General features: G+C 30.4%; 1 protein-coding gene across 9 annotated transcripts in view; it reads left to right on the top strand.

The window, feature by feature from the left end:
- PMCA (plasma membrane calcium-transporting ATPase 3) overlaps positions 1-25178 on the top strand; it is a 762833-nt gene that overhangs the window by 533577 nt on the left and 204078 nt on the right. For all 9 annotated transcript variants that reach the window (XM_075362205.1, XM_075362203.1, XM_075362206.1 and 6 more), the window contains one exon: positions 23771-23997. In XM_075362205.1, the coding sequence (XP_075218320.1) occupies positions 23771-23997 (227 nt within the window). The remainder of the gene's footprint in view (positions 1-23770; positions 23998-25178) is intronic.

The following is a 25178-nucleotide window of genomic DNA, read 5'->3' as shown; positions in this document are numbered from 1 at the left end:
TTATATAGTTCCATTACAATTTTATTAAAATTTTAAAAGATTTTGTTTTAGTATACAGAACAATTTACACGAGACTATGGAATTTAATTTACAGATAATATAGAAAAATATTTTTAATACTGATACTGTCTTCAGATATTCTAAAATTGTAGTGCTTCAGTTAAAAAAAAATAAATATATTTTATGAGTAAATACTACATAAATGATTGTAAAAGCTTTCTAAAAATAGTGCATTTTTATACAAGAGAGTATACATGCACTTTGAACAATCGTAACAATGTGTAACCTTTTTTGTTTTTTTAAATCACATTATCAGTCAATCACATTATTTAGTTAATTGAAAAGAGTTTTTGTACGATCATTTTATATTTACTTCTAGTGAAATATTTTTACTCTATTAATTTAATTGTGACAGTCATGTAATTATTTTAAACACGGTATTTAGTATCATCTAAAACAAGCAGTCACTTTAAAAATAATGTTAACTGATTAATTACTGAAAATAAAAATAACTAAAAATGAGGATAGAAAGAGAGGAAAATAATAGATAAGTAAGTAAATAAAAGCAGTATATAATATCATTCTAGTTTCACAGTTTGTATAAGCAAAGCAATTTTTTAAATATTGTAGTACATTCTGTAAACATGTTACTGTTTTTGATCTGTTGTTATTTTCAGTTTATTGCACTAGTTTAAAAGATAAGGAATCTTCAGTGTAACAGGTATAATTCTAATGAATAGAGATAAATTAGTGGCCATCGTGATTTTTTTCTATTAGTATTTAGAAACAATAAAAATAAATTATTGACTGATTATTGATAGATAGTATTTACAGTACATGTTGTCTATTACTGTATATATTTTTTTTGTTAACAGTAGAAAAAGTTTTTTATTGATTTTCTTAAAATTAGTAAAAGCTTGTAAAAATTTTAAGAAATCATGAGGAGCATTTGTTTATTTCAGGCTTATATTTTGACAGTGATTGTATAGGAATCTGTATCAGTTGAACCAGTACGTTCTAATAGAGCCATCCTTTGGTTCCGAGTGAATCGCTTATTTAAGGGTTATATTTATTTCCAATTACAAGCTCCAAAATTTACTTTTTAAATACTATAATAAAATTTGTTGTTCAAATAAGACCACTCTTTCTGTGTGACATTCACTGTTACATAAAATGATTTTTGTTTGAAGAAAACACATTGGACGATCTAAAACTTACTTTATGAAATTGTAATTTTCCCTGGTTGTAAAGGAAGTTTTGATAAATAGATACGTAAAATTAAAAATTGTACCTATTTTTTTTAAATTTTACTTATCCAGAAAAAAATTGCTAAAAATATTTTTCCTTCTGCACTAATAATAATGAAACTAAAAAGAAGTAATAGTTGTATCTATTTCACACAAAAGTAATTGCAGATAATGATTTCTTTTTTTGTACTTTTAGAGTTAAAAAAGTTGCAGTAGTTTAAACAGAAGAAGTGTAATATTTTTATTGATATATTACATGCACCATACTATCTTATTCATTCTAGGAGTGTGACTTGAATAATTTTGTGGTAAAGTCGTATTGTAATCCCAGTGGTTAAAAAAAAAAATTTAATACACATCAGTGATTTACAGCATGTGTAATTCTTGTCATCTGTTTAATTTCTTTGTTTTGAACTCATTAATTGTTTTCCTTTTGTAATTTTTGTACACAATTTATAAATGAATTATTGTTTTAACTTTTAATTGATCTCGTATTTAAGATTTGTGATTTTTTGTTGATTTAGTCAAATATTATTCTAATTAATATAATAGTGAATGATTTTAAAGTGTCTATTTTAACTCTGTCTTCTCATGCGCCACTGTTAATTATTTTTATTTTTTATGCTCGTTAAAATAACTATAATAAATATCTATATATGTCTGTTTGTAGAATAATATCTAGTTTTAATCGTTTATTTGTCGGTAGAAAAGAGTAACATGTGTTATAATAATTAATTTATATAAAAAATAAACTTGTTTTAAATGTTATTTATTATTTATTTTTTTTCATGACTAAAATGAACGTTGCTGCAGTTGGATCAGGTAATAGACTATTTGTTATGAGTTCATTATTATTATTATAATAATAATTATTTTTACTCTCATTGATTATAATGCTTATTTTGATGCTGAATGATGTCATTCTTACTTCAAATTTGCATGTTAGTGATTCTGAAAAAGTAATTTTGTAGTTTTTAGTTAATTTTATTTTATGAGTGTATGACTGGTTTTGGAAAATAACAGGACTTATTCCATATCAAATTATAAAAACATGTTTTTTTGTAAAACTTTTATTATAACCTTAGTTACAATAAGTTGGTAGTTTTGTTAATTTTATCTGTGTTACTCCTGATCAGAAGAGTATAGGCGCTGTAACGAATCATATTTTTTTGTTTGTATAGAATTATCAAATGAAAATAATTTTTTTTAATATTTATAGAGTTATAGACCACTTAAAACAGGTAACTTTAGAATACATTTAACAAAACAATGTTATACTAGGAATAGTAATTTTTAACCTTAAATGAACCACAGAAGCTTAGAGAAGCTCATATATGGGATTATGGAAATGGAATTAATCTGTGTAAAAAATGAAATTGAAAAAACAGATTATTTATCGATCGGAGAAAAAAACAGCTTACTTTAGGACTAGTTTGACTTTGATGTGTTCATTTTAAGTTATTTGATCACGTTATGTTAGTGGACTTCTCAGTTTGTTTAAGAATTAAGTTTCGTACATTTAAAAAAAATGTATAGCTTATTAATGGTTTAAAAAATGCCTAATTTTTTCCCAATTTAGATTTTGATAACCAAATTCCAGTGTAGCTATTTTAAGAGATCTGCTGACTGACTTAATGTCGATTTAGTGGCCCCATAATGTATTTAATTTAAAAACTTTATTACACAAAAATTTTTTAACTTCACATTTAATTTTCAGTTAATATAAGAAACAAATAAAAGTTTTTTTTTGTAATAAGTAAATGGTAAACGTACAGAAATGCTATTTACTAATGATCCTTCAATAATTTAATTTGTCAATTTTCAAAGGGATCCAGCTGAATTTGATACATGCATTTATTCATATTTCATTCATTTTTGTGTGTAATGAAGAATGTCGCTATACTAGTAAATAATTAATAAACTGTTTTTCATGTTTAGTAACAGAAAATTTAGTAGTTACTGTGTCAGTAGTGTGCTTTCATTGTTTAGGTTCAATTAATGACACCTTTTATTTTTCTGAGTCTGGATCAAATTAACCTACAAATTGTATTCGGTGATAGTTATATATGTAATTATATGATACTAGTATTAAACTATATCAGCTTTCCAGAAGATGTTGATTTTTTCTTCCGGATCTGAAAAAAATATATATAAGATTGATTTTATTTGTTAAAATAAGTTAAGTTATTTTTTTTTTTTATGTACAGTGGTTCCACGTTATTTGAGGTAATCATTCACAGAATTGAAATACACAAATATGTTACAGAACGTGTAGTAGTACTGTGTATGAGTAATCATAAATAAGGCATTTCTTATGATCAATTTTGTACTGTGTTTTCAATATTATTATTAAATATTTGGCTTGTTAGTTTTTTATTATATAATGTAAAAAATATTTTTTCTCAAAATTTTTTATTCTTTAATGAAAAAAGAAGAAGAATTTCTTGTTACAGAAAATTTCTACCACCTGCCACCTTGAAAAGGTTTTTTTTTTTAAGTAGTGAATGAGTTATTTAATAATCTGGTAACCTCTAGAGTGGTTCAGTATGAGCTTATTTAATCAGGATCTGTAGGGAACTCCATCCCTCCTTCCTGAAGTAGCAAAATTGAAAGTAAATTATTGAAAGCATCTAAAACACAACAGAGTGTACATAAATTATTCAGTGGATTTTAGGGATTAATAAAAAATGAACAAAGCAATCTAGCGTGAATTGATTTTTTTCAGTTTCGAGTTTACATTAGAGCACTGTCCTGGCCGGGAGAATGAACTACCAGATCTGTTGTCAAGAGAACCGGGGGAAGAAAAAACACTAAAATGGTGCAGGATGAAGATAGACTACACCGCGACTGCAAGAAATCGTTGCCACTTCCCTGTTCAACAGGTGCAGGAAGGACAAAAAGCCAATCTAGAGTGCCAACGATTACGCCTGAATCCAAATTTGGACCCAGGTAGTCACCTTAGAGTAGACAAAGACGACATCGTATGGACAGCAGGATCTCGACCAGTGGGAGTGTATGTCCCACCCGGAAATCGCTCAGTTATCATAGGACACTACCAACATGCTCCAGAAGCTGGTCATCCCGGAGCAGAAGAGACTTAGCGGGCGATCTGCCAATACTATGACATCCTTACGAAGGACATTTGTCAGTACATACGAAGTGCCACACATATGCCCACTACAAACGAGGGCCAAACCCTCCACCAGACAATCAGTGACCTCTGGAGGCCTACAGCTTGTTGGAAGCATGTGGGGGTTGACTTAATGGGTACATACCCAGAAATGAAACAAGGAAACAGGTTCCTAGTGGTGGCGACTGACCTGTTTTCCCGCTGGATAGAGGCTAGGCCGGTTCCTCGAGCTGATACGGACACCATCTTTAGCTGTTTGGAGGAGGAAGTGTTCCTGACAGATAATGGGACTGCACTCATGAGCTGGTTGTGGAAAAAGCAATGCTGCCAACGACACATGGCACATTGGACTACACCCATGTACCATCCACGGACAAATCCCACGAAGCGTCGTAATGAGGAGGTGAAGAAAACACTGAGAATAGCCCTCGAGCAGGATGTCCAACACCTAACCAGGGATTAGAGTGTGCCATGAGTGCTGTTCACATTAAGAAATCAGGCTAACGCCGTGACTGGCATACCATCAAGCGAACTGCTCCTTGTGAGACAGTTAAAGAGATCCGGGGACTTGCAGCACCCAAAAGCAGAAGAACTGCCTCAACCCATTGAGGAAGGAGAGGAGAAAGCAGCAGCATACCAGGAGATCTACTGTCAAAAGAAGTTTGTAGGCAATAGAGAAGTGCAACCGACATTTTAGATGGACGACCAAGTGTTCGTCAGACAGCACGCCGGCCCTGCTCATGATGGTCGATATGCAGGATTCGAGGTTCCATGGGAAGGCCTGTATATTGTCTTTCAACGAACAGGGCAAGTTTATGAAATCGACTGGAAAGACACCTGGCTGAAAATACACATCTCCAAGCTGAAACCTGCACACCACGCCCTGACAACTCAATCAACTACAGCAAGATCCATCAGATGTGGATCCGTATATGTCCGCCTAGACGGGGGAGAGTTGTTACCACATATATGCCTAACTTAATATCGGTGGATGGCAACGGTAGCAGCTCAAATGTTAGGGGCACAGTATACGTATGTGCTGGTACAAGCGTCACTCCTGCCGCGCAGTTCTCCCACCATAGGGACGCTGTGGCCCCACCTCTCTCAGGCTCCAATAAAAGAGCATGCACGAGAGTGAATATTCAATTTATCATCAACCACCACCTGGAAAAGACCAACAAAAAGAAGAAGATGGAAGAAGACAGAGAAGTTTCCTGGCCGCCTCAACGTGGGACCTCTCAGTGGATGCCAGCATCACCGCCGGATCAGCAGGCCTGGCTGCCCCCCCCCCCCCCCCAAGGGAGCCACTGGATGTGGATGCTACCTTCACACTCCAGCTTGCTGGGCTTCAATCGTCCAGCAATTAATACAATCTGGCCGGTGGACTCAGCAGTAGGAGCTGGTCCAGTGTAGAATCGCTTGAAGATAACCGCCTCGGCTGCGCCAGTGAAAGACAACCAACGTTGACCTGACAGTGCGGGGTGTGGGGGCCACCACTGCCACACTGTAGTGGGGACCCAACTGTCGCTGAGAGGAAGCCCGGTTTGATTTCAATGGACAAACCACAGCTCCCCAACTACAGCCAAGTCGACTTCGCTGGAGACCAGCTTCCAGATCTAACAGCTCTTCTCACAGCTAATGACAAAAACGGCCCTTTTCAGGGTTACCACAAGGTTTTAAATTATAACGAGCCATCGAAGCCAATTGACGACAACAACAGCCCTTCTCAGGGCTACTACAAGGTTATTAAGTGCCACATGCCGTTGAAGCCATTCAGCAACAAACTATAATTTATTAATTTTTTTAATTTTAGCTTTTGTACTTAAGACTCGTTTAAAGTTAATTAAATTTACTTGATTATTTTATACTGCTTTGTCAACACTTATTTCTGCATACTGGTCAGCTGAGTATTTAATTTCATTGAACATCTATTATGTGTAATAAAATATTGATATCAGTCTTTAAAACTTCCCTTTGTTTTAGTGTGCCATCCTATTTCTTTGGTTTTTCTCACAAGTTTCTAGTGTTATATAACATTTATATTAAAATGTTATTATATTCTTTTTATGCTGTTTTTTAACTGATTGTTTTATTTTATCATAAGTTTTTTTTAATACAGGGTTTTGTCTATCATCCCTTTGTTCTTCCAGTCACTCTTCTTCCTTGTAGATAGTAAATTGGAATATCATTGAATTCAGAGTAATAATGTTGAATTAACATGGCACATCTACTTTTCTCTTTTTTTTGTTAATTTCTTCTTATTTGTTTGTGATTTCTGTTTTATCAAATCCATATAATTATTTTCTCTAAAGGAAAAATAAACTTCATGAAGGAGAATAAAATCAGAATTGTGTTATCATTTCAGTTGTAATAATCCATTTTTTTTTCAGTTATCTTGGTCCCCTTAAATTGTATCTAGGAAACAGTGAATTGCATAATATCTCTTTTGTTCAGTAAAATTTTAACATCAATCTAACTGCTTAAAGTTATTTAGAAATTTGTAAAAAAACACCTATTTTTTTAAAAACTAGATAACTTTTTATTTTTACTGTGATCACTATCAAACTGACTGTGAAAGCTTTGAAATTTTGTTTGTACATTCCAGATATTGCTTGAAGGATAACAAAAATAATAAATACAAATTTTCATTTACAAATCCAAAGTAAAAAAGGAGGTGTTTCTTCTCATACCAGGATAGAAATTTTGTTAGAGAGATAGTAGAAGAGAAATTTTGAATCCCTGTGATTTTAGCTGTATCTATTGTTACCAGGTTTCACCTTTTTTTATATAAATAATTTCATATGTTTTTAATTTAATAAACCTATGAAAAGTTATTTACAATGGTTTTATAAATTATTTTGTACTTAAGAAAATTCCTTCTTTTCTTAGACAAATGGTGTATTAGAATCTTTCCTTAGAAATTTAACTTCTGATAAAATAAATCTGTTGTTCTTGATGTCGTATTCATTGATATTAATATTTTTAATGGTACTTGTGTCACCTTAAAACAGTTTTACTGAAGTATGTAGTTTTGCTTTATTTACAAGAATGGTTTAGAAAATTGTGATACAGAGACTCTGCTAGTAAGTCCAAATGGTGATTTGAAGTTAATGTAATATAAGTTAGATGGCATTTTAAACAGTTTCCAACATTTCTTCTCAGTTATTTAATTTTTGTGGTTAAAAGGTAGTAGATGAGTGTTGTTAACCCACCGGGTTGGGACTAGTTGTGAACGCATCTTCCCAAATCAGCTGATTCGGAAGTTGAGATTTCCAGCGTTCAGGTCCTAGTAAAGTCAGTTATTTTTACACGGATTTGAATACTGGATCATGGATACCGGTGTTCTTTGGTCGTTGGGTTTCAATTAACCATACATCTCAGGAATGGTTAAGGAACATCTCAGGAACTGAGACTGTACAAGACTATACTTTACAATCATACATATCATCCTCATTCATCCTCTGAAGTATTATCTGAACGGTAATTTCTGGAGGCTAAACAGGAAAAAGAAAGAAAAGATGAGTGTTGTTGTTTTGTGTGGAATGGATAAAATCAAAATTCGAGCAGTAATAAAATATTTCATTGTAAAAAGTTTAAACTGGACAGAAATAAAAAAAGGAGTTAGATTCAACATTAAATGAATCTTCTCCATAATTTTCAACAGTAAAAAAAGTGGGCAGTTGAATTCAGATGTGGTCAAACCTCCATCTTTGATGATGAACATTCAGGACACCCTACATACACCACAACCAGTATAAACATTGCAAAGATCCACAATGTGGTATTAAAAGATTGACGATTGAAGGTACGTGAACTTGCAGAGATTGCAAAAATATCAGTAGAATGTACACATATCTTACACGAGATTTAGGTATGAGAAAGCTGTCGGCAAGAGATGGGTGCTGCGTTTGTTAACGGTTGACCAGAAACACACTCTAATGAACATTTCTCAGCAATGTTTGGACATATCAATCGTAATTCAACTGAATTTTTGCGATGTTCATTACTGTTAATGAAACATGGATTCATTATTACAGCCCTGAGATGAAGCAACAGTCCAAATAGTGAGTCAAAACTGGTGGAATTGCTCCAAAGAAGGCAAAAAATGTTTGATCAGTGGGAAAGGTTCCCAAAAACCAGTGGTTTTCCACTGGTTTTTGGGATGTTCATGGTGAGGTGCTTCATAGACTATCTGGAAAAAGGAAAAACAATCATCGAAGAATATTATGCAGCATTGTTGGAGCAGTTGAAAGAAGCCATTAAGATCAAACGTCCACATTTGGGGAAGAAAAAAGTGCTTTTTCACTGTTACAATGCACGCACCCACCCACACGTCTCCTGTTGTTGCTGCTAAAATTCACGAACTGCGCTTCGAATTGCTTCCAAATGCTCCATATTCGCCAGATTTTCTCCGAGTGATTATTTCCTGTTCCCAAATTTGAAGAAATGTCTTAGTGGGCAAAGATATGCCTTGAATGTCGAAGTCATAGCCGAGACAGATGCCTATTTTGCAGAGCTTGAAAAATTTTATTTTACTGAAAGAATAAATAAGCTGAAAAAGCTATGGACTAAGTGTATTACTTTAAAAGGTCACTATGTTGAAAAATAAAAAAAAAATTTTGTAAGAAATTTTGTGTTTTCTTTCTTAGGCCGCGAACTTTCCAAACCACCTTTGTATTTTAATTTTTAAACAGTAAAGTGGATTAAACTTGTTATACTTCATTTACAACTCATACATATCATCCTCATTCATCCTCTGAAGTATTATATGAATGGTAATTACTGGAGGCTAAACAGGAAAAAGAAAAATAAGAAAAGATAAGTGCTGTTGTTTTGTGTGGAATGGATAAAATCGAAATTCGAGCAATTTCTTTATACAATTATATGAAGCTTCTTTATACAATTATTTTTGTTTCTTATTGTAATTGTTTGGTCTAAACGACTGAACTCTACAGCTTTAATTTTTCACTCTTCATTATCTCCTTAATTCTTATTTAATATTCATAATGAATTAATAAATATCAAGTTTTTTTTATTTATATAATCCATTCGATTAAAGAAAAGAAAGAAAAAGGATTCTGTTACAGTGCAGAGTAAACATATCTATATGCATTTTATCTTGATTTAATAGTTATTACCGACTACAAAAATCAATAAACTCTTGGAACTGACAAAGTTCATCTTTAAATTTTTCTACTTTTATGTGAACTCATCATAACTGTAGATAAAAGTTTGTAGTCTTAAATTCTATTATATCTTTTTCTCATAAAAAAGGAACTTATATAATAATTTATTTGTTAGAAGTGTAAATAATTGTATAATGTTAGATGTGTTACATATACTTTTTTACAATGTAAAGAGTGTACCGAAAGTATTTTTTTTATCGGTTTTATTGAAATTTAAATTATGACATTTTGTGTATAAATTTTATTTCATGTTTTGAAGAACATTAAAAAATAAATAATTGTCTTTCAAATATTAAATTCATTACTATATATATCAAAGCACTGATAAGATTTGGTTAAAGACTTTTAGTGGCTGTATGTTTAACGGTTTTTCTTGCGAGTCAATATTAAAGAATTTTCACAATGAAAACTGTCCTTTCTTTTAACTTAACATCAAGTTTCTTTAGAAGGAGGAAACAGGATGAATTTTTTCAGAATTTCAGGGCTGATTGTGTCATTGATTTCAATTTTTTTTGTGAACACTCATTTGCTATGACAGACCAGAAATTGTAAATAATTACATAACAAATAGTTTATTCATAATGTGAATTAATTAATTAATTGTTTAACATTACCTTTTTAAAGAGTTATAGTTTAAAAGTTAGAGTAGAAATTTCTTTAGTTTCTCTTTCTAGAAATGTATTACACATCAGTGTGACAAAGGTATTTTGTAGATTTGATAATATAACCTGTAGACCTCATTTCATCAAGGTCCTTTTGATGAGCTGTTAAGGTTTAATCTTCATGTAATTCTTTGTTTTTAAACATCCAAGTGTTTTCATTTTTTTTTACATTATATAACCTTGCAACCCTTTTAACATAGTTATTAGAATATAAATTGTTCTTCACTATCTTTAAAAGTTCAGCCTTTAGATCACTAGTACTAATTTTTTCTTGAAGCCAAGTAATTAGGTCACTATCTAATGAACTGAACTGTACCATTGTATGTATTAATTTATCATGTGGTGATTTATTGCTTATGATATGTTTCCTAGCTTTATTTTTTTGTTAGAGGATTTATCATCTATTTCTCTATGAAGGTAAACAAGAAACTGTTTATTTACCATCTTAATGAATACAATTTACCTGTTTAAGCGTAGCACAAGCAAATAGGGTACTGAATTAACACATGTAACAGTAAGAAAACTAGGTAAAATAGAAAACATAAATTGGAGAACCGCTTCCCTTTTTAATAGTCACTGTTTATTTATTTTATAAGACTGTTATTTTACATCGATTGTTTCATAATCGATTATGTACTGTAAAATTTTTTTGCTTTTACTATGGCCTTCTCTATACTTAACCAAAGATGAACTTTGGACTGATATAGATATTGTTAAAAAAAAATATTGTAGTAATTCTGAGAAAATACTGGAGGTTAAATTTACAGATTACAGAACATCAAGGTATATTTTCTAATAATTATTAGATACTATAAAAAGTGCAGAACAGTGTTTTTTGTTTAGTAATCTTTTCATTCCCGATAGAAGTCTATTTATGATGCTAATCAAATCTTCCCTTGTCTTAAATGCTACTTATGTATTTATCATATTTAAAGTAGAAGCGATATACTAAAGAAATTTCCAGAACAATTTTTTCAAAGTTGTTAAAAAGTAAGTACTGCAAAATGTTCATTTTTTTCTGTCCGATATACTTTGAAATTTTTTTATGTCTCGTAAAATTTGTCAGTTTTTCAGTTCTGATTTCCTTAACTAAAATTTGCCTGTGTATTATTTCTTTCTTATTATTGTTATTTTTGGAAATAACTCTTTTCCAGATTTTTTAGTAAAAATCTAAAATATATGTGGTGCCATATTTGTTCCTGACATATCAATAGTTTTTTGTTGGTGTTAGTCTTGTTAGAAATGAGGTAGACAGGATATCTTAAATCTGTATTGCAAACTGTTATATATTATCACTATTGTATTATTATCATTGCATATCAGTTTATCTGCAACACTGTGGGGTAATCATTAGCCGTTGGAATACCTGAACTGTATAATTTTTACTATTTATTCTACCTCTTAATACTGAAATGAAAAAAAATTACTTTTGGTATGACTATTGTTTTTTTAGTGGTAATTTATTGTCATAATCATCATTATTATTTATACAAAGTCATTTAAATGTATTAAATGACTTATTTTGTTTTTCATGACGAAAATTATTCCTGCTACAGTCGACTCAGGTAGTAGGAAATGCTTAAAGTATTTATTTTTACTTTTATATTTCATATTATTTATAGCCTTACTGGAATGCTTAGTAAGTAGTTTATATATTGCATGATTTTGTATGTATATTTGTTTTTAATTATGTGTATTAGTATTGTTTTCCTGATACATCTTTTGTTTTTGATCTACATTTCTTTCACATGAAATTGCAAAATCTCTTTTGAAGTTTTCTAATGACAAGGGTTAAATAATGAACACAATAGTAAATCAATTAATTACTGTATTTTACACATAATTTTTTTATCGTACAGTGAAACGCCAGTTATTAAAAATAACTGAGATTAATGTTTATTGAAAATCTAGATAATTTGAGAACATTTTTCTTTGAGGGGAAACATGTTTGTACTGTAATTAGAGAGAAAACATTTTATTTTTTAAATACAGCTCTGTTGTGGTGTATATCTTGATTATTTATACTTCTATTCAACAATTTCATTTAATGAAAAAGGGAATTTTGGATTATTGGTTGTAATGCGTTTGTAATGAAAGGTTAAAAAAAAGGTTATTCTAGTTAACCAGAATTTAATTCTGGATGAGAGTGATGTCTTACTGTATTGCCACTGTACTTTAGTCAGGTTTACAGATTCTGGATACTTTACCCTCTGCTATATTTAAGTTTGTATTTATTTTAAAAATGTTTATTTACTTTATTTTTTATTAAAATTTTTCGGAAATCCAAGATGTAAAATTTATTATCTGGAGTATTTACTTTATATTGACATCAATATAAAATTTTACTTGTTACTGAAATCCTAATGTACAATTAGAATCATATTAGAAAAATATATTTTCAGTGTAGTATGTGGTTACATCTCTTAATGAATTTGTTACAAATGCTTCTATATTTTGTTTTTAAAACCTTGAAATTTAAAAATATAAAACTATGAAAACCCAACTACACTACACTATAATTTGTGGTAAAAATTATAAAAAAATTTTATCCCTGAATCTTATCTAGATTTCATTATAAATTATGCTTGTTCAGAGACTGCCACTGGAAGAGTTCTGTGCATTTTTTTGCAGCAGCACATTTTTTTGTGGATGTAACACTGCCAGTTCTTTGACTAGGTTTTGAAAGATCTTTGTTGTTTTAATACATCATAGACAATAAAAATATTTTAAAGCAAAATTCACAGAACAGTGCTACACCTCCAGGCACAGGAAAATACACATTGAACTAACATCCTGCAGAAGTATCTTTGAAGAAACTGTACTTTAAAACATAAGCTAGCTCAGACTCTGTAGTCTGTTTAAAAACTGTTCTACATTGATTTTATGTGTTGATGGTTAGTTAACCAGTTTAATATTGTATTCATAGGTATGGTAGATATCATAACATCAGACTTTCGTGGATATATCAAGTAATTACTATTTGATTTTAAATTGGTGTTTGATAAGACATTTTTAAAATAATTTTATAGTATTAATAATATAAAATCTCATGCATTATATTTTCTATACTATGCATTCATTCTATGAGATGCATAAAGTATACTATAGTGTCTGGAGATAGAATTGTGTTATAAAATTTTAGTTTAAAAATATTTTAAGTTTTCTATTGATTTATATATTAAAAATTAGAGGCCTAGTTCATTAGTGAACACTTTAAAAAAAGAATTATATGTATGTTGACGTAATTAATAAGATATAAAAAATTCATATAAAAGCTTTGTCTTTGTCAGTAGTTATGTATACATAAGTCAAACTTCTTCGATCAAGCCCTGGTTTCTTTCTGTTAATTCATTCGTTTTTTTTTATGAATGTCAAAATTTTCATAAAAGTAAAAAAAGAACTATTTTTACTTCTTTTTCAACTTGTGTGTGGTAATAATATGGAAATTTGCAAAACCATTTTTAAAAATTTTGTCAAACAGTTGTTTTCTATCTGGCTTGGTTTATTATTCTTTTTTCTAATAATGTTACACAGTGGAAAATTTTAATGAACAATCTAAAATTGTTCTTTTGCAATATTAAGTATTATGCTGAACCATAGTAAGAGATACAGTTTACCTTCTTATTTGGGACCCAAAAAGTCTTTCTGAATTTTACCCAGGACCCAAAAATCTAATGCATTTGTTATTTACAACTGTACTTTCAAGTTAGATTCTATTTCAGGAATCTTACTCCATAATTATCTTCTGTTAAAGTCATTTATTTATTTATTATGTTCTGTCCCTTCCCTTTATTTCGTTTCATGAATTTTTATCAAAGTTTCAGAGATCTTTTAAATGTCTCCCACTGTTCAGTCTGTCACATTTATTTCTAACTGAGGACATTTATCTGTCTTTGTCAGATAAATTGTTCATATGAATAGAAAATCATTTGAGTGGAAAATTAGCTTTTTTCATATCATTTTATATAACCAAAAATATTACAAAGTGATGAAATTTTTCTGAATTACATATGTTCATAATGGTAAAGTAATACATTAATGTTACCTCAGATCACCTCACAATGTTTAAAGTTCATATAATTTTTAATTATACTGAAAATTTAATTTAAATATACATAGATTGTGTTGCAGATACAAAAATGAAATCTGGTTTTTTGTCCTTTATTAAAAAAAAGTGATCGTCTTGACTAACTGATAGCATACAAATTCTTACTATGATGATCCTTTATAGAATTATTTTTAAAAGCGTTACTGTTTATTAAACATTGGAAGTTAATAGGAATAGTACATTTATATAATAGCGTCCGATTGATGTTTCAGATTTTTCCATAAAATATAGGATAATTCAGCTATTCCCAGTAAATGTAAATATAAGTTAGTTTCTAATGTTAAAAATTTTATTTCATGTACAAAGAAGGAAGAATCACTTGAGATTTAAATTTTAGGAGAATTAGGATGTTGAACTTTACTTTAAACTAATGCCAGCTACTAGTTTAGCGTATGCTAGGAAACTCCTCACTATGGAGAGTCCTACATGCAGAATTACTGCTTCATTGAATTTCAATAAATAATATGCTATTTTTTCAGCTACTAGAAAATGTCAATTCTAAATGTCAGCTATCATGGCTCTACCTGTGGAGCCAGGTAGCAGGTGACTTAATTTGCATTGTAGCTATGTGTGAGTAAGAAAGAGTACAGTCAACTTGAAATGGAACTGATTCTGATCAGAAGAATTATCTGTTTTGCTCTTCAGTTCAGTTTAATAAATCCTGGCAAAGATATTTGTTTCTATTTTATATTACTCTTATGTAAATTCTGTTGTTAACAAAGAGGGTAAACGTTTGTTTACTTTCAGAAAGGTTAGAATGTAATGTGAAGGAAATGAGGAAAACTAACTTCTTTTATCAAAATTAATTTTCCATTGACTCTATTAATTAGTACCAAAACCTAATCTGCAACCTCCTCATCATTCATCATTTTGTTGTGATATGAAAGTACAACATTTTCAGCACTTTATCTCTTGATTTCTTTCATACAGAGATTCTTTTCTCTGTTAATAAACTGGTTTGTTTTAATGCTGTAACTTAGGCTGTCAATTAACATACTGCAGTCACAGATTTGTTATTTACAATTTTTATATTAGAAATAAAGTTTTCTTTTATAAAACCTTAATTAACTTTATGAAATATACCTGCCACTGCAGGTGCACATTTGACTGAATAAACAAACATCGACTGTAATATCCATATGATAGCTCGGTTAGTTGGCAGCATTTTTCTCCTCTTTGTCTATAGGTAAAAGGATTGCGGAATATTACCATGCAAGGACGTAACACATGAATAAGAAATAAAGTCAGTTTGATTACAGGGATGTTGTTCTATTTTTATTACAAGCATTAAAACTAAAAGTGCACATTATTTTGAAAACATGTTTTCTTGTCCATTGTTCACAGTGTCTACTGTTTGGATTATCTTATAAGAAATCTTATTTCAAGAGACTAGGGATTGTTAAACTGTTCATTGTTTTTTTTTTTGCCATAGTTGATCAATAGAGGTTTCACTGAATTTTTTAAAGTATTTTGTATATACCTATTCAGACAAACACATATTTAATCTGTATTAATGTAAAATAAAATTATTAAAAAATTACAAATATTTTGTTTTCAAATTACTGTTACTTTCAAATTATTGTTTGTAAGGATCTTTTGAAGCTAATTAAAGCGCTTTCGTTGAGTTTTCAGTAATATTGTTGATATATAAATGTTTTAAAAAAGATAGGAAACCACTTTAATTTTTAGTTAAATACTTTATTTCGGTGTCTATGTTGTGTTTATTTACTATTTTGTTTTGTTGTATTTAATGTGTTTGTAATTTCATATTGTCTAAGTATGTTGAGAATTTGATTTTTTTCTATCCCAGGTAGCACAAACATAAAGAAACTTGCAGCTTTCTGAGACAAGTTATATTGCTTTAAATGCACCTTTTTTAGTCAACAACTACATTGATAAATTGAATAGCAATATAACATACGGCACTGGTTAACAGCTACCCACCAGTGTCTAAAAATAACATACTGCATAAAATACAGAAAAAATTTACATTTAACCTCATTAAGATAAAATTACATTAGATGAAAGTAATAGAAAACACATATTGCTAACATATGTCAATATATTAACTGACTATAGTACATAATTGCTGACAACTTCAGTAAAGAAGGATGTTATGGTTTTGGAATTACAAAAAAAAACCATGATCTTACTGCAAACAAGCAAAATAAATTGACAAATGTATCAAAAAAGAAATATATAAGTTAAACTGCATCGATAGCATTAAATACTATGAGGCATATTCATAAAGTAAGGGCTGTTGGCTTATATTTAAATATTAGCGAGTCTGAACACAGTTTCACGCATGCAGGGCCGTCTATCAGCTATTTACAAAGCCACTGCAGTTGTTGTTGTTTTGATTTAGTAGCTGTTTGCCTGCCGGTGAATGCAGATCTCAATGTCCATGACAATCGTTTCTCCCGTCAGTTGTGAAGTGTGCACTGTGTTCGATTTTTGTGGGCAAAAGGATCTTCAGCTGCTAAAATTCATTGGAGTTGTGCCTAGTGTATGGACCTACAGTATTGAGTGAAGGAAAGGTTAGACAATGGTGTCAAGACTTCAAAAGTGGCCACACAAATGTGCATGACGAAGAGTGGATTGGCAGGCCGCCCAGTATTCAGACCAATCAATCGTTGAACAAGTGAACCGAAAACTGTGATGTGATCAGTGATTGACAATTAGTGCTGTGGCTGATTGATTTCTGCATGTTGTATGCAACTCTGTCTACACAATTGTCACAGAAAAGCTCGGATATCACAAATTGTGTGCAAGGTGGGTACCAAAAATGCTCACTGACCAATACAAAGAGCAAAGAATGTGCAGCAGACAAGTGTTTTTTGACCACTATCGACAAGATGGAGATGATTTGTTTTCCGACATTGTTATGGGCAATGAGATGTGGATATCCTACTACACCAACGCAGAATCAAAACAACAGTCAATCTAGTGGCACCATTCAAGTTCCCCAAAACCGAAATAGTTTAAGCAATCTCTGTACTCGAGTCGAGAAATGTTGGCTACTGTTTTTTGGGATGAAAAAGGCTTCATTTTGGTTGATTTCATGGAATGTGGATCAACAATTACAGCTGATGTGTACTGCAAAACACTTACCAAACTGAGGTGTACGATCCAAAATCGACGAAGCGGGAAACTGTCATCCGGCGTAATCCTTCTTCACGACAACATGCGTCCTCACACCTCTGCATTAATGAAGAAGAAGATTCAAGATTTTCATTGGGGTAACTTTTTGACCGCCCTCCATATAGTCCCAACTTGCACCTAGCGACTACTTCCTCTTGCATTTGAAAAAGTGGCTTGGTGGACAACGGTTTGAAAACAAGGAACTCAGCTAGTTCAATTCACAGGTGGCGAACAACTTCTATACAGAGGGAATCTGGTGCAGCATTACGAAAAGTGTTTAGAACTGAATGGCAATTATGTGGAAAAGTGAAGTAGATATGTAGTAAACTGAAACTGTAAGGAAAAATCTTTTCTTATGAGGTAATTTTTTTTAATGACCAAACGGCCCTTACTTTATGAATATCCCCTGTATAACAGACTGGTGAATGAACATTTACTCACAGAAAATATAAAAAAACAGACATAGGCGGTGCACATGACAATAGAACCAAATTTGGTGAATCGTCTCATAGAAACAGGACACACAATATAAAGACATTAACCAAAGGTCTTCTGAAAGAACAATTTTTATAAAATTTTTAATTGAGTTTTTTTATAATTTTAACAACTTTAAAATGTTTTTATATTTCATTGTGCTGTGTATGTGTAACAAACTAAAATTAAGAATGATTATAAAAAATACTTGTTTGTTTAGCAAAATTTTTGTCACATTTTACCTGCACTACCTTATTTCTAATTGTTTAACTTTTCTATTAATTGTAAATTTATCTATGCATATAAATATTTATTTATGCATACAAATGTTTTAATTGTACATATTTTATACAGTAATTGTTTATGTAATTATAAAGATTGCATGTTCTGTTCCTAGTGCATCATCTAAAATACACCTTAGAAAAGAAAAATTGATATATTTTAAATAATTTTATACCTTATCTGCAGTGGAAAATACATGCATTCTTATCTATAGTAGTGTAAAATTTATCATTAATAAGATTGAATTTCATTCCAGACATTTTATGGCTTTTTGAAATGATGTTTACTTGTCAGCCATCAAAATAATTAAATCCTGGTTTTATTTCTTCTTCTTCTTCTATCTGTCTCAAAATTATTTTCACATTATTCTAGTGGTTTCTTTTCATTGCACGTTCCCTTTCTATCTTAATTCTTAAATTTCAAAGCCTTTGTGACTAAGAAACTGATATATATTACATGCTACTAGATATGTCGTATGTTTTTCTTCATTGTATTTTTATTTCTTTTTTTGGATAAATCCATTTGGAAAGCTAAAATATCCTACTGTATATTCTGTTTTTAAATGTTAGTGGGCATCTTGTAGCTGATTGTTTCTACATTGTGTAGCACTGAAGGACATTGTCAGTTATGTATGTTTTATATATATATATATATATTATTAATTTATTTTAATTAAATTTTTTGTAGTTCATATCTCCTCTGTACGTAAAATCTAATTAATTATATAATGTTAACTTTTTCTGTACTTCGTGGAGTGGCTGAATAAGCTTGATATTATATAATTATGATATATATATATATATATAAATATCAGTTATGGGGAAAACTTTTTATGTTGTGATGCAAATTTTATTCTGTTATAGTATATTGTGAAATTTGTATTTTTATGTGTTTTAAGAAAGCCAACTAGGAAATATATGCATATAAATACATGTGTTTTATTTTTTTATTTAAGAAAAAACATTTTCTTATTAATAAAATATCTACTCAATATAAGTAAAATGGTACAAATGGATTTTATGAGTATGGAATATCTTTAGTCACAGTGCAATTTTAAATTTTGTAACTTTGAAAGGAAAAATGTTATGAAACATTAAACAAATTAAAATATTTTGAGATTTTATCTTCATCTATGAAGTTTGATGTGAGCTTTGTAAGTCACACTAGACACATCGGTGTGATAATCCAGATACTGCCTTTTACCATGTACCTCTTTAGGTTATTGCCTGGACATAACTTGTATAATAATGAGCTAGTAGACCTTTTGTAATACCTTATGAAGAAGTGATTTTGTTAGTCTGAGTTTGTAAGTCCGCTTTTAGCAATGATTTCTTGATCTACAATGATAACCTTTTTAATATTTTCTCATAGAGATGTCCTAGTTGAATATTTTTTATTTACAACTGGTTTTCCCAATGACTGATATTTCAATACAGGGAAAAAATGATGATATTCTCTTTGCAGAAGTCATAGATTCAGATCTTCCTAACTACAGTACAAACTGAACCATCTTCTGTATGGTTACCATGTAGGCTGTTGGGAGTGGCTTCACACTTCCCTATGCAAGTGTGTTTTTCCATCCAAAGCTTTGAATTTTTAAATATTTCTCTTTAATTTAGCATTTTTTCATTTTTCCTTTCAAAGTTACTGCATCATGATTTTAAAGATACTGTATTATGAAAAGGATTTATCTTGGAAGGTACTAAAAGTTGATTTTTCTTAATGTTCAAATAATAAGACTTTTAAGAACTTCATAAAACGAATTTCCTAAAAGTCTCGCTGTTTTAACAACAAAAATGAATTAATTATTAAACATAAAAAAAAAATAAAATATATTAAGATAATAAAAATAAAAATTTCAGAGACAAAACACTTCATATTCTGAATGTCAAGTATCAGTTGAATATTTTAACTTGATTAATATATGTTTAAATTTGAATATTTATATTTAAATTTGAATAATTTAATTTAAGAAAAAGTCTCTTGAAATCTGGGGATAATTCAAATAGAATCTGTAGTAAAAAATTGCTGCAAACATTTACCATTTATGTAATCTCATTCTGGTTTTCTGTTCAAATCTCTTGCATACAATCTATGGACAGATCTGATGTTCAGTGTTATAACTTAGCACTGTTCGTAAACTGTGAATGTGAATCATGTTTTTGTTGTGTTGTAAGCTTCCGGTGGAAAGCATGGATCATTCACTTGGAAAGTGTTTAAAATTTGCATATTAATCAATAATTATAATGTTGCTAAAGACTGCATGGTGACATGTTTATTTTTCATTTCCTTCAAATCGATTGATGGAATTGTAGGAAAAGATAGTGTTCACGTAGAAAATTAATATTGGAATTCTAAGTTATGGAATCTTTTGTCGAGAAAAATTTGAAAATTATTATTCCAACAACTTTTTAATTAATAAAATTAAGTAATCTTATTATAGATAATAGAAGTACACTTTGTAGATTGATAGATCATGTTTACCATTTTCTTTCACAATGGTACATCAACATTAGACCATATTTTAAACATTTAGTACATTAATATTTAAGGCTTAAGCCTTAAAAATAAATTTACATCTTATATTGTAGATTTATAAGCTGTTACATGTTCATCGTGTTCTCATTACTTATCCATAGCCTCAGTTGCTTGAAGCAAGGAGTCTTATCATTCAGTTTTACCATATACTGGAAAGATATTTTTGGCCCTTATCTACAGAAAACGTGATTTAATTATGTTTTGTTTTCTCCTGATTGGATTTTATATTTTTGATGTCAGATTTCATCTTCATGATACTTCATTTACATGAGTAGTAGCCTGTGAAAGTAAAGTTTATGCTCATGGTTTACCCCTTGTGGAAGGAAAGTTTTAACAAAATAGGAAAAAAGACTGTTAAGTTCCATATAAAAAAACAACAACAAAGGATTATTTCATTTACGTGTTTGTATTTTAATTGCAGAGAATGGTGTTACTTCAGAGTTATAATCAAGCATAAAACTATTTTTAATAGTTAAATTTAATCTGAACTGATTGATATCATATTTACTTTAACATATAAAAGCAATAGGTATTTATTGATCATCTATAAAATTACTCTCTCTGCAGATTTGTCTATGGAGAAATCCAGTTAACTGAATTTTCGCTATAAGAACTTCAAACTAATCTCTTGCAATATTTATGAGTAAAATAATATAAACTATTTTAATTTCAATCAACTCATTTTTTTGATTTCACTAAAAAGAACTGAATTTTGGAAAATTCAGTTTTATTTTTATGCTTTCATTGTCTCCATACAACTTTGAAATACAGAACTACAGTGAACTGTAACTAATTAACTGTAACTGTAACCACACTGATTTTTAACTATTATCGTAGGGTTGCTTATTCCCTTTCATCTAAATCCTAAGTCAGATACTAGCAACAATGTAATTTGAAGAAAGTGATGGTAACATGGCAATAAGATGGTAGTTTTGAATGGATGTTTATAGCTAATGTGTATCGGTTAACTGGTCTAATTTAATACCTAAATTACTGAATAATATTATTGTCTAAACGATGACTGCTTGCTTTAAGACGGTTTTGATTTTTTAAGGTTAATTTGTTTTTATGTCTGACATTACTCTGTTGAAAAATCAAATAAAACTATGATACTTTTATTATTTTCATGGTAAAATTGGTATTCAGTAATAAAAATCTAATAACCAAACTGATTTTTAAATGCAAGTGTGATGTTATAGATCAATACTTTCTCATCTATGAACAGACAGCCCTCATCCATTACTTGTTATATTCTAATGAAAACAATGTTATTGTTAGCAGTTTTTCAAACTAAAATATGTGGATTTAAGATTTAGTCAGAAAGTTCAATAAAAGATGGAAAAAATATAATATCAGAATATATGTTCAGATCTAATGTGCGTTTGATCATATTAAATTCTGTTATTTCTAATTATTACAAAAAAAAAGGAAAAAAAATAGGAGCGACAAGTCTCTGAAGTATCGCTGGGTAAATGAAATGTAGAAGGAACAGAAGAATTTGCTTCAGCTGATTTGCAGCTCAGCCATCTGTTAGTATTTCCCCAGGTAGGAAACAGATAGTCACAATTTCACTTGTAAGGCAGCCACTCCTCTTGTTAATAGTTCGTGCCAGATGTTTATAGAGCCTGTCAAGGTAGCTGATGCAATCCCTAGGGTACCTGCTTTGGGAAGGAAGGGGAGAATGAATAGACGAAGGAAATGATCAGCCCAGCCCATAAAGTGACTTCTTAGAAAGATAGGAAAGTTTTAGAATTACAGGGTTACAACCAGTTTTATACCAAAAATACATCTGGTCCGATCGCTAATAAAAAATGACTGCTAATACTGAATTAGATTTGGATGTTGAATCCTCAGTACATTACATTGACTATTTTAACCGCAGTGTGTTATTTGCTTTCTTATGATGTTGAATTACCATAGCTTAAATCTCAACAGTTGTGAAGTTTATTCTTCAATTTGGTTTATCATTGTTAGTCTTTATGCTGCTGAAATTCACCAAAAAGTGTGAAATTTATGGACTATATGAGAAAGGTGATGCTATTATATTGTAGACATAATATATGTTTGTGATGAAGAGAGGAGTCTTTGTTCAGATGAATAACTTTGTTTAATAAATGAGTGCAAATGTTTGACATATGTCATAATAATTTTTTCTTTTGTTTTTTCTTTAATGATCAAAAAGGTCTTTAATTTTAAAACATACCTCATAAAGCCTAAAGTGTCAGATAAAAAAAAAATTCTGTTGGATTTCAAACTTGTTCAGTTTGTCGGTTTACTATGTAAGCTTTGAATAAATTTTAAGGAATGAGTTAAGAACACTTCCATATGATAAAGTAATTTCTTTTGCCAGCTGAATTAAACAGTATTTGGTACTCTTTTTATTGTTTGCATAGGTGGTGTGGTCCTGCTACTTGACGTGACAATAGCAGTTTGTGTTACTCAGTATGCAAATAAAATAATTATATAGGCACAAGATAGCATTTTAATGCTATCTTGGCATTGAAGTGCTTTGGCAGTGTGTTTGGCACTGAAGTGGCTATAAAAAGCTGATCAAAGTCAGAAATTGTGTAATTCTGTAAAAAACCATAGTATAATGTTTTATCAGTGGTTAACTCTTCAGTTTCGGTTTGTCTTATCAAATATTTATCATATTCACAGATATACTTTGTATTTCTGCTCTACCACTTTGATAAGTCTCTGATCTGAGAATTATCTTCAAAATACATTTCTCTCGATGCTTTAATTAAATGTTATATCTGATTTTTTATACATGTAAACTTAAATTTTTCTAAGCTGCAGTCAGCTGTTAAGACTTAAAGATGTTTACAGCATGCTAGATGTTTTTACATGTTCGCTATTTGCTGTTAGCCTGTCTACATGTTTCATTTTCAGTGTTGTCTTTATTTTTTAATAATGATAATACATTTTGGAATAGTATTAAGTGTGTATACATTGTGAAATATAAAGATCATCAGTTATTTATGCATATTTGTTTTTTACAGTTCTGGTAGATGAAGATGAATCAAAACATGGTTGGATAGAAGGTCTAGCAATCTTAATATCTGTGATTGTTGTCGTTATTGTGACAGCATTTAATGATTATACAAAAGAACGACAGTTTCGCGGTCTTCAGAGTCGAATTGAAGGTGAACACAAATTTTCTGTCATCCGGCAAGGAGAAGTAAAGCAAATTTCAGTCGGGGATATAGTAGTTGGGGATATTTGTCAGGTTTGTTATATGTTATGACACTATTTTAATTATCATTTTATTTGATAATTAGTTGTTTAATAAATAAATAGATATTTTATTCAGGCCCCTTTCAGAGTTTCTGTATTTGTGTTAAGTTACATCTATAGAGTGGTTCTGGTTTTGGAAAAGAAAATCTTTTAATTTAATTTTAAATAAATGTGTAGGAAGATCTTTAAAATGAGTTATCAGTTTATTAAATATGGCAGTGGAAGAATAAAATTTTTCTTTATCAAGGGCCCAATTATTGTGCTAAACCATTTTAAAATGCTTCTGCTGTCCAAGTCGATGGAGGTGGTTATCGCTTCTTTTTTTTTTTTTTTTTAATAAATGACTTTTCAGCAAAGGTAGCATACTTTTAAGTACAAATGTACAGAAAAGTTAGAATTTATAATTTACTAAATATTATAGTTCTTATTTATATGAACTACACAATAATCTAATCAGTTTTTTATCTTGAAAGTTAGTTCTAATTCTTTGAAGGAACTTCAAGATATATATTACATTTTGGATAGGAATATATGTAAACATAATACAAGGGTTATTTTTTTTTCAAGGTACGATCGGTCACGAAATTAAAACCACAGTGAAAATAAACAATTTTTATTTGTAACAAGTACTTACATATTTACGCTATTTCTCTACATAGTTGCCACTCTGATTTAGATATTTGCTGTAGCGTGGTACCAACTTTCTAATGCCCTCGTCATAGAATGGAGCTATGTATTTTCAGCCATGTTTCTACACTGTTGTGCAGCTCGATGTCTGTGCCAAAATGTTGTCCTCCTAGCCAGCGTTTCATGTGAGCAAAGAGGTGAAAATCGGATGGAGCCAAGTCCGAGCTGTATGGTGGGTGATCAAACACTTCCCAACGAAAACGCTGCAGGAGCTTCTTTGTTACAGTTGCAGTGTGCGGCCGAGCATTGTCATGGAGAAAGACAATGCCTGATGACAACATTCCTCCGCTTATTCTGAATTGCCCTTCGTAGACGTTGAAGAGTCACGCAGTATGAGGCTGCAGTGATGGTCGTACCACGTTCCATGAATTCTACCAAAAGAACTCCATTCCGGTCCCAGAACACAGTAGCCATACACTTTCTGTTGGAGAAGGTTCGCTTGAACTTCTTTGGTTTACTGGGAGAATGAGAATGCATCCACTGTTT

The sequence above is a fragment of the Lycorma delicatula genome, chromosome 4, assembly GCF_047948215.1.
Source record: "Lycorma delicatula isolate Av1 chromosome 4, ASM4794821v1, whole genome shotgun sequence".
Lineage (NCBI taxonomy): Eukaryota > Metazoa > Arthropoda > Insecta > Hemiptera > Fulgoridae > Lycorma > Lycorma delicatula.
This window is presented reverse-complemented; position numbering and strand designations above follow the sequence as displayed.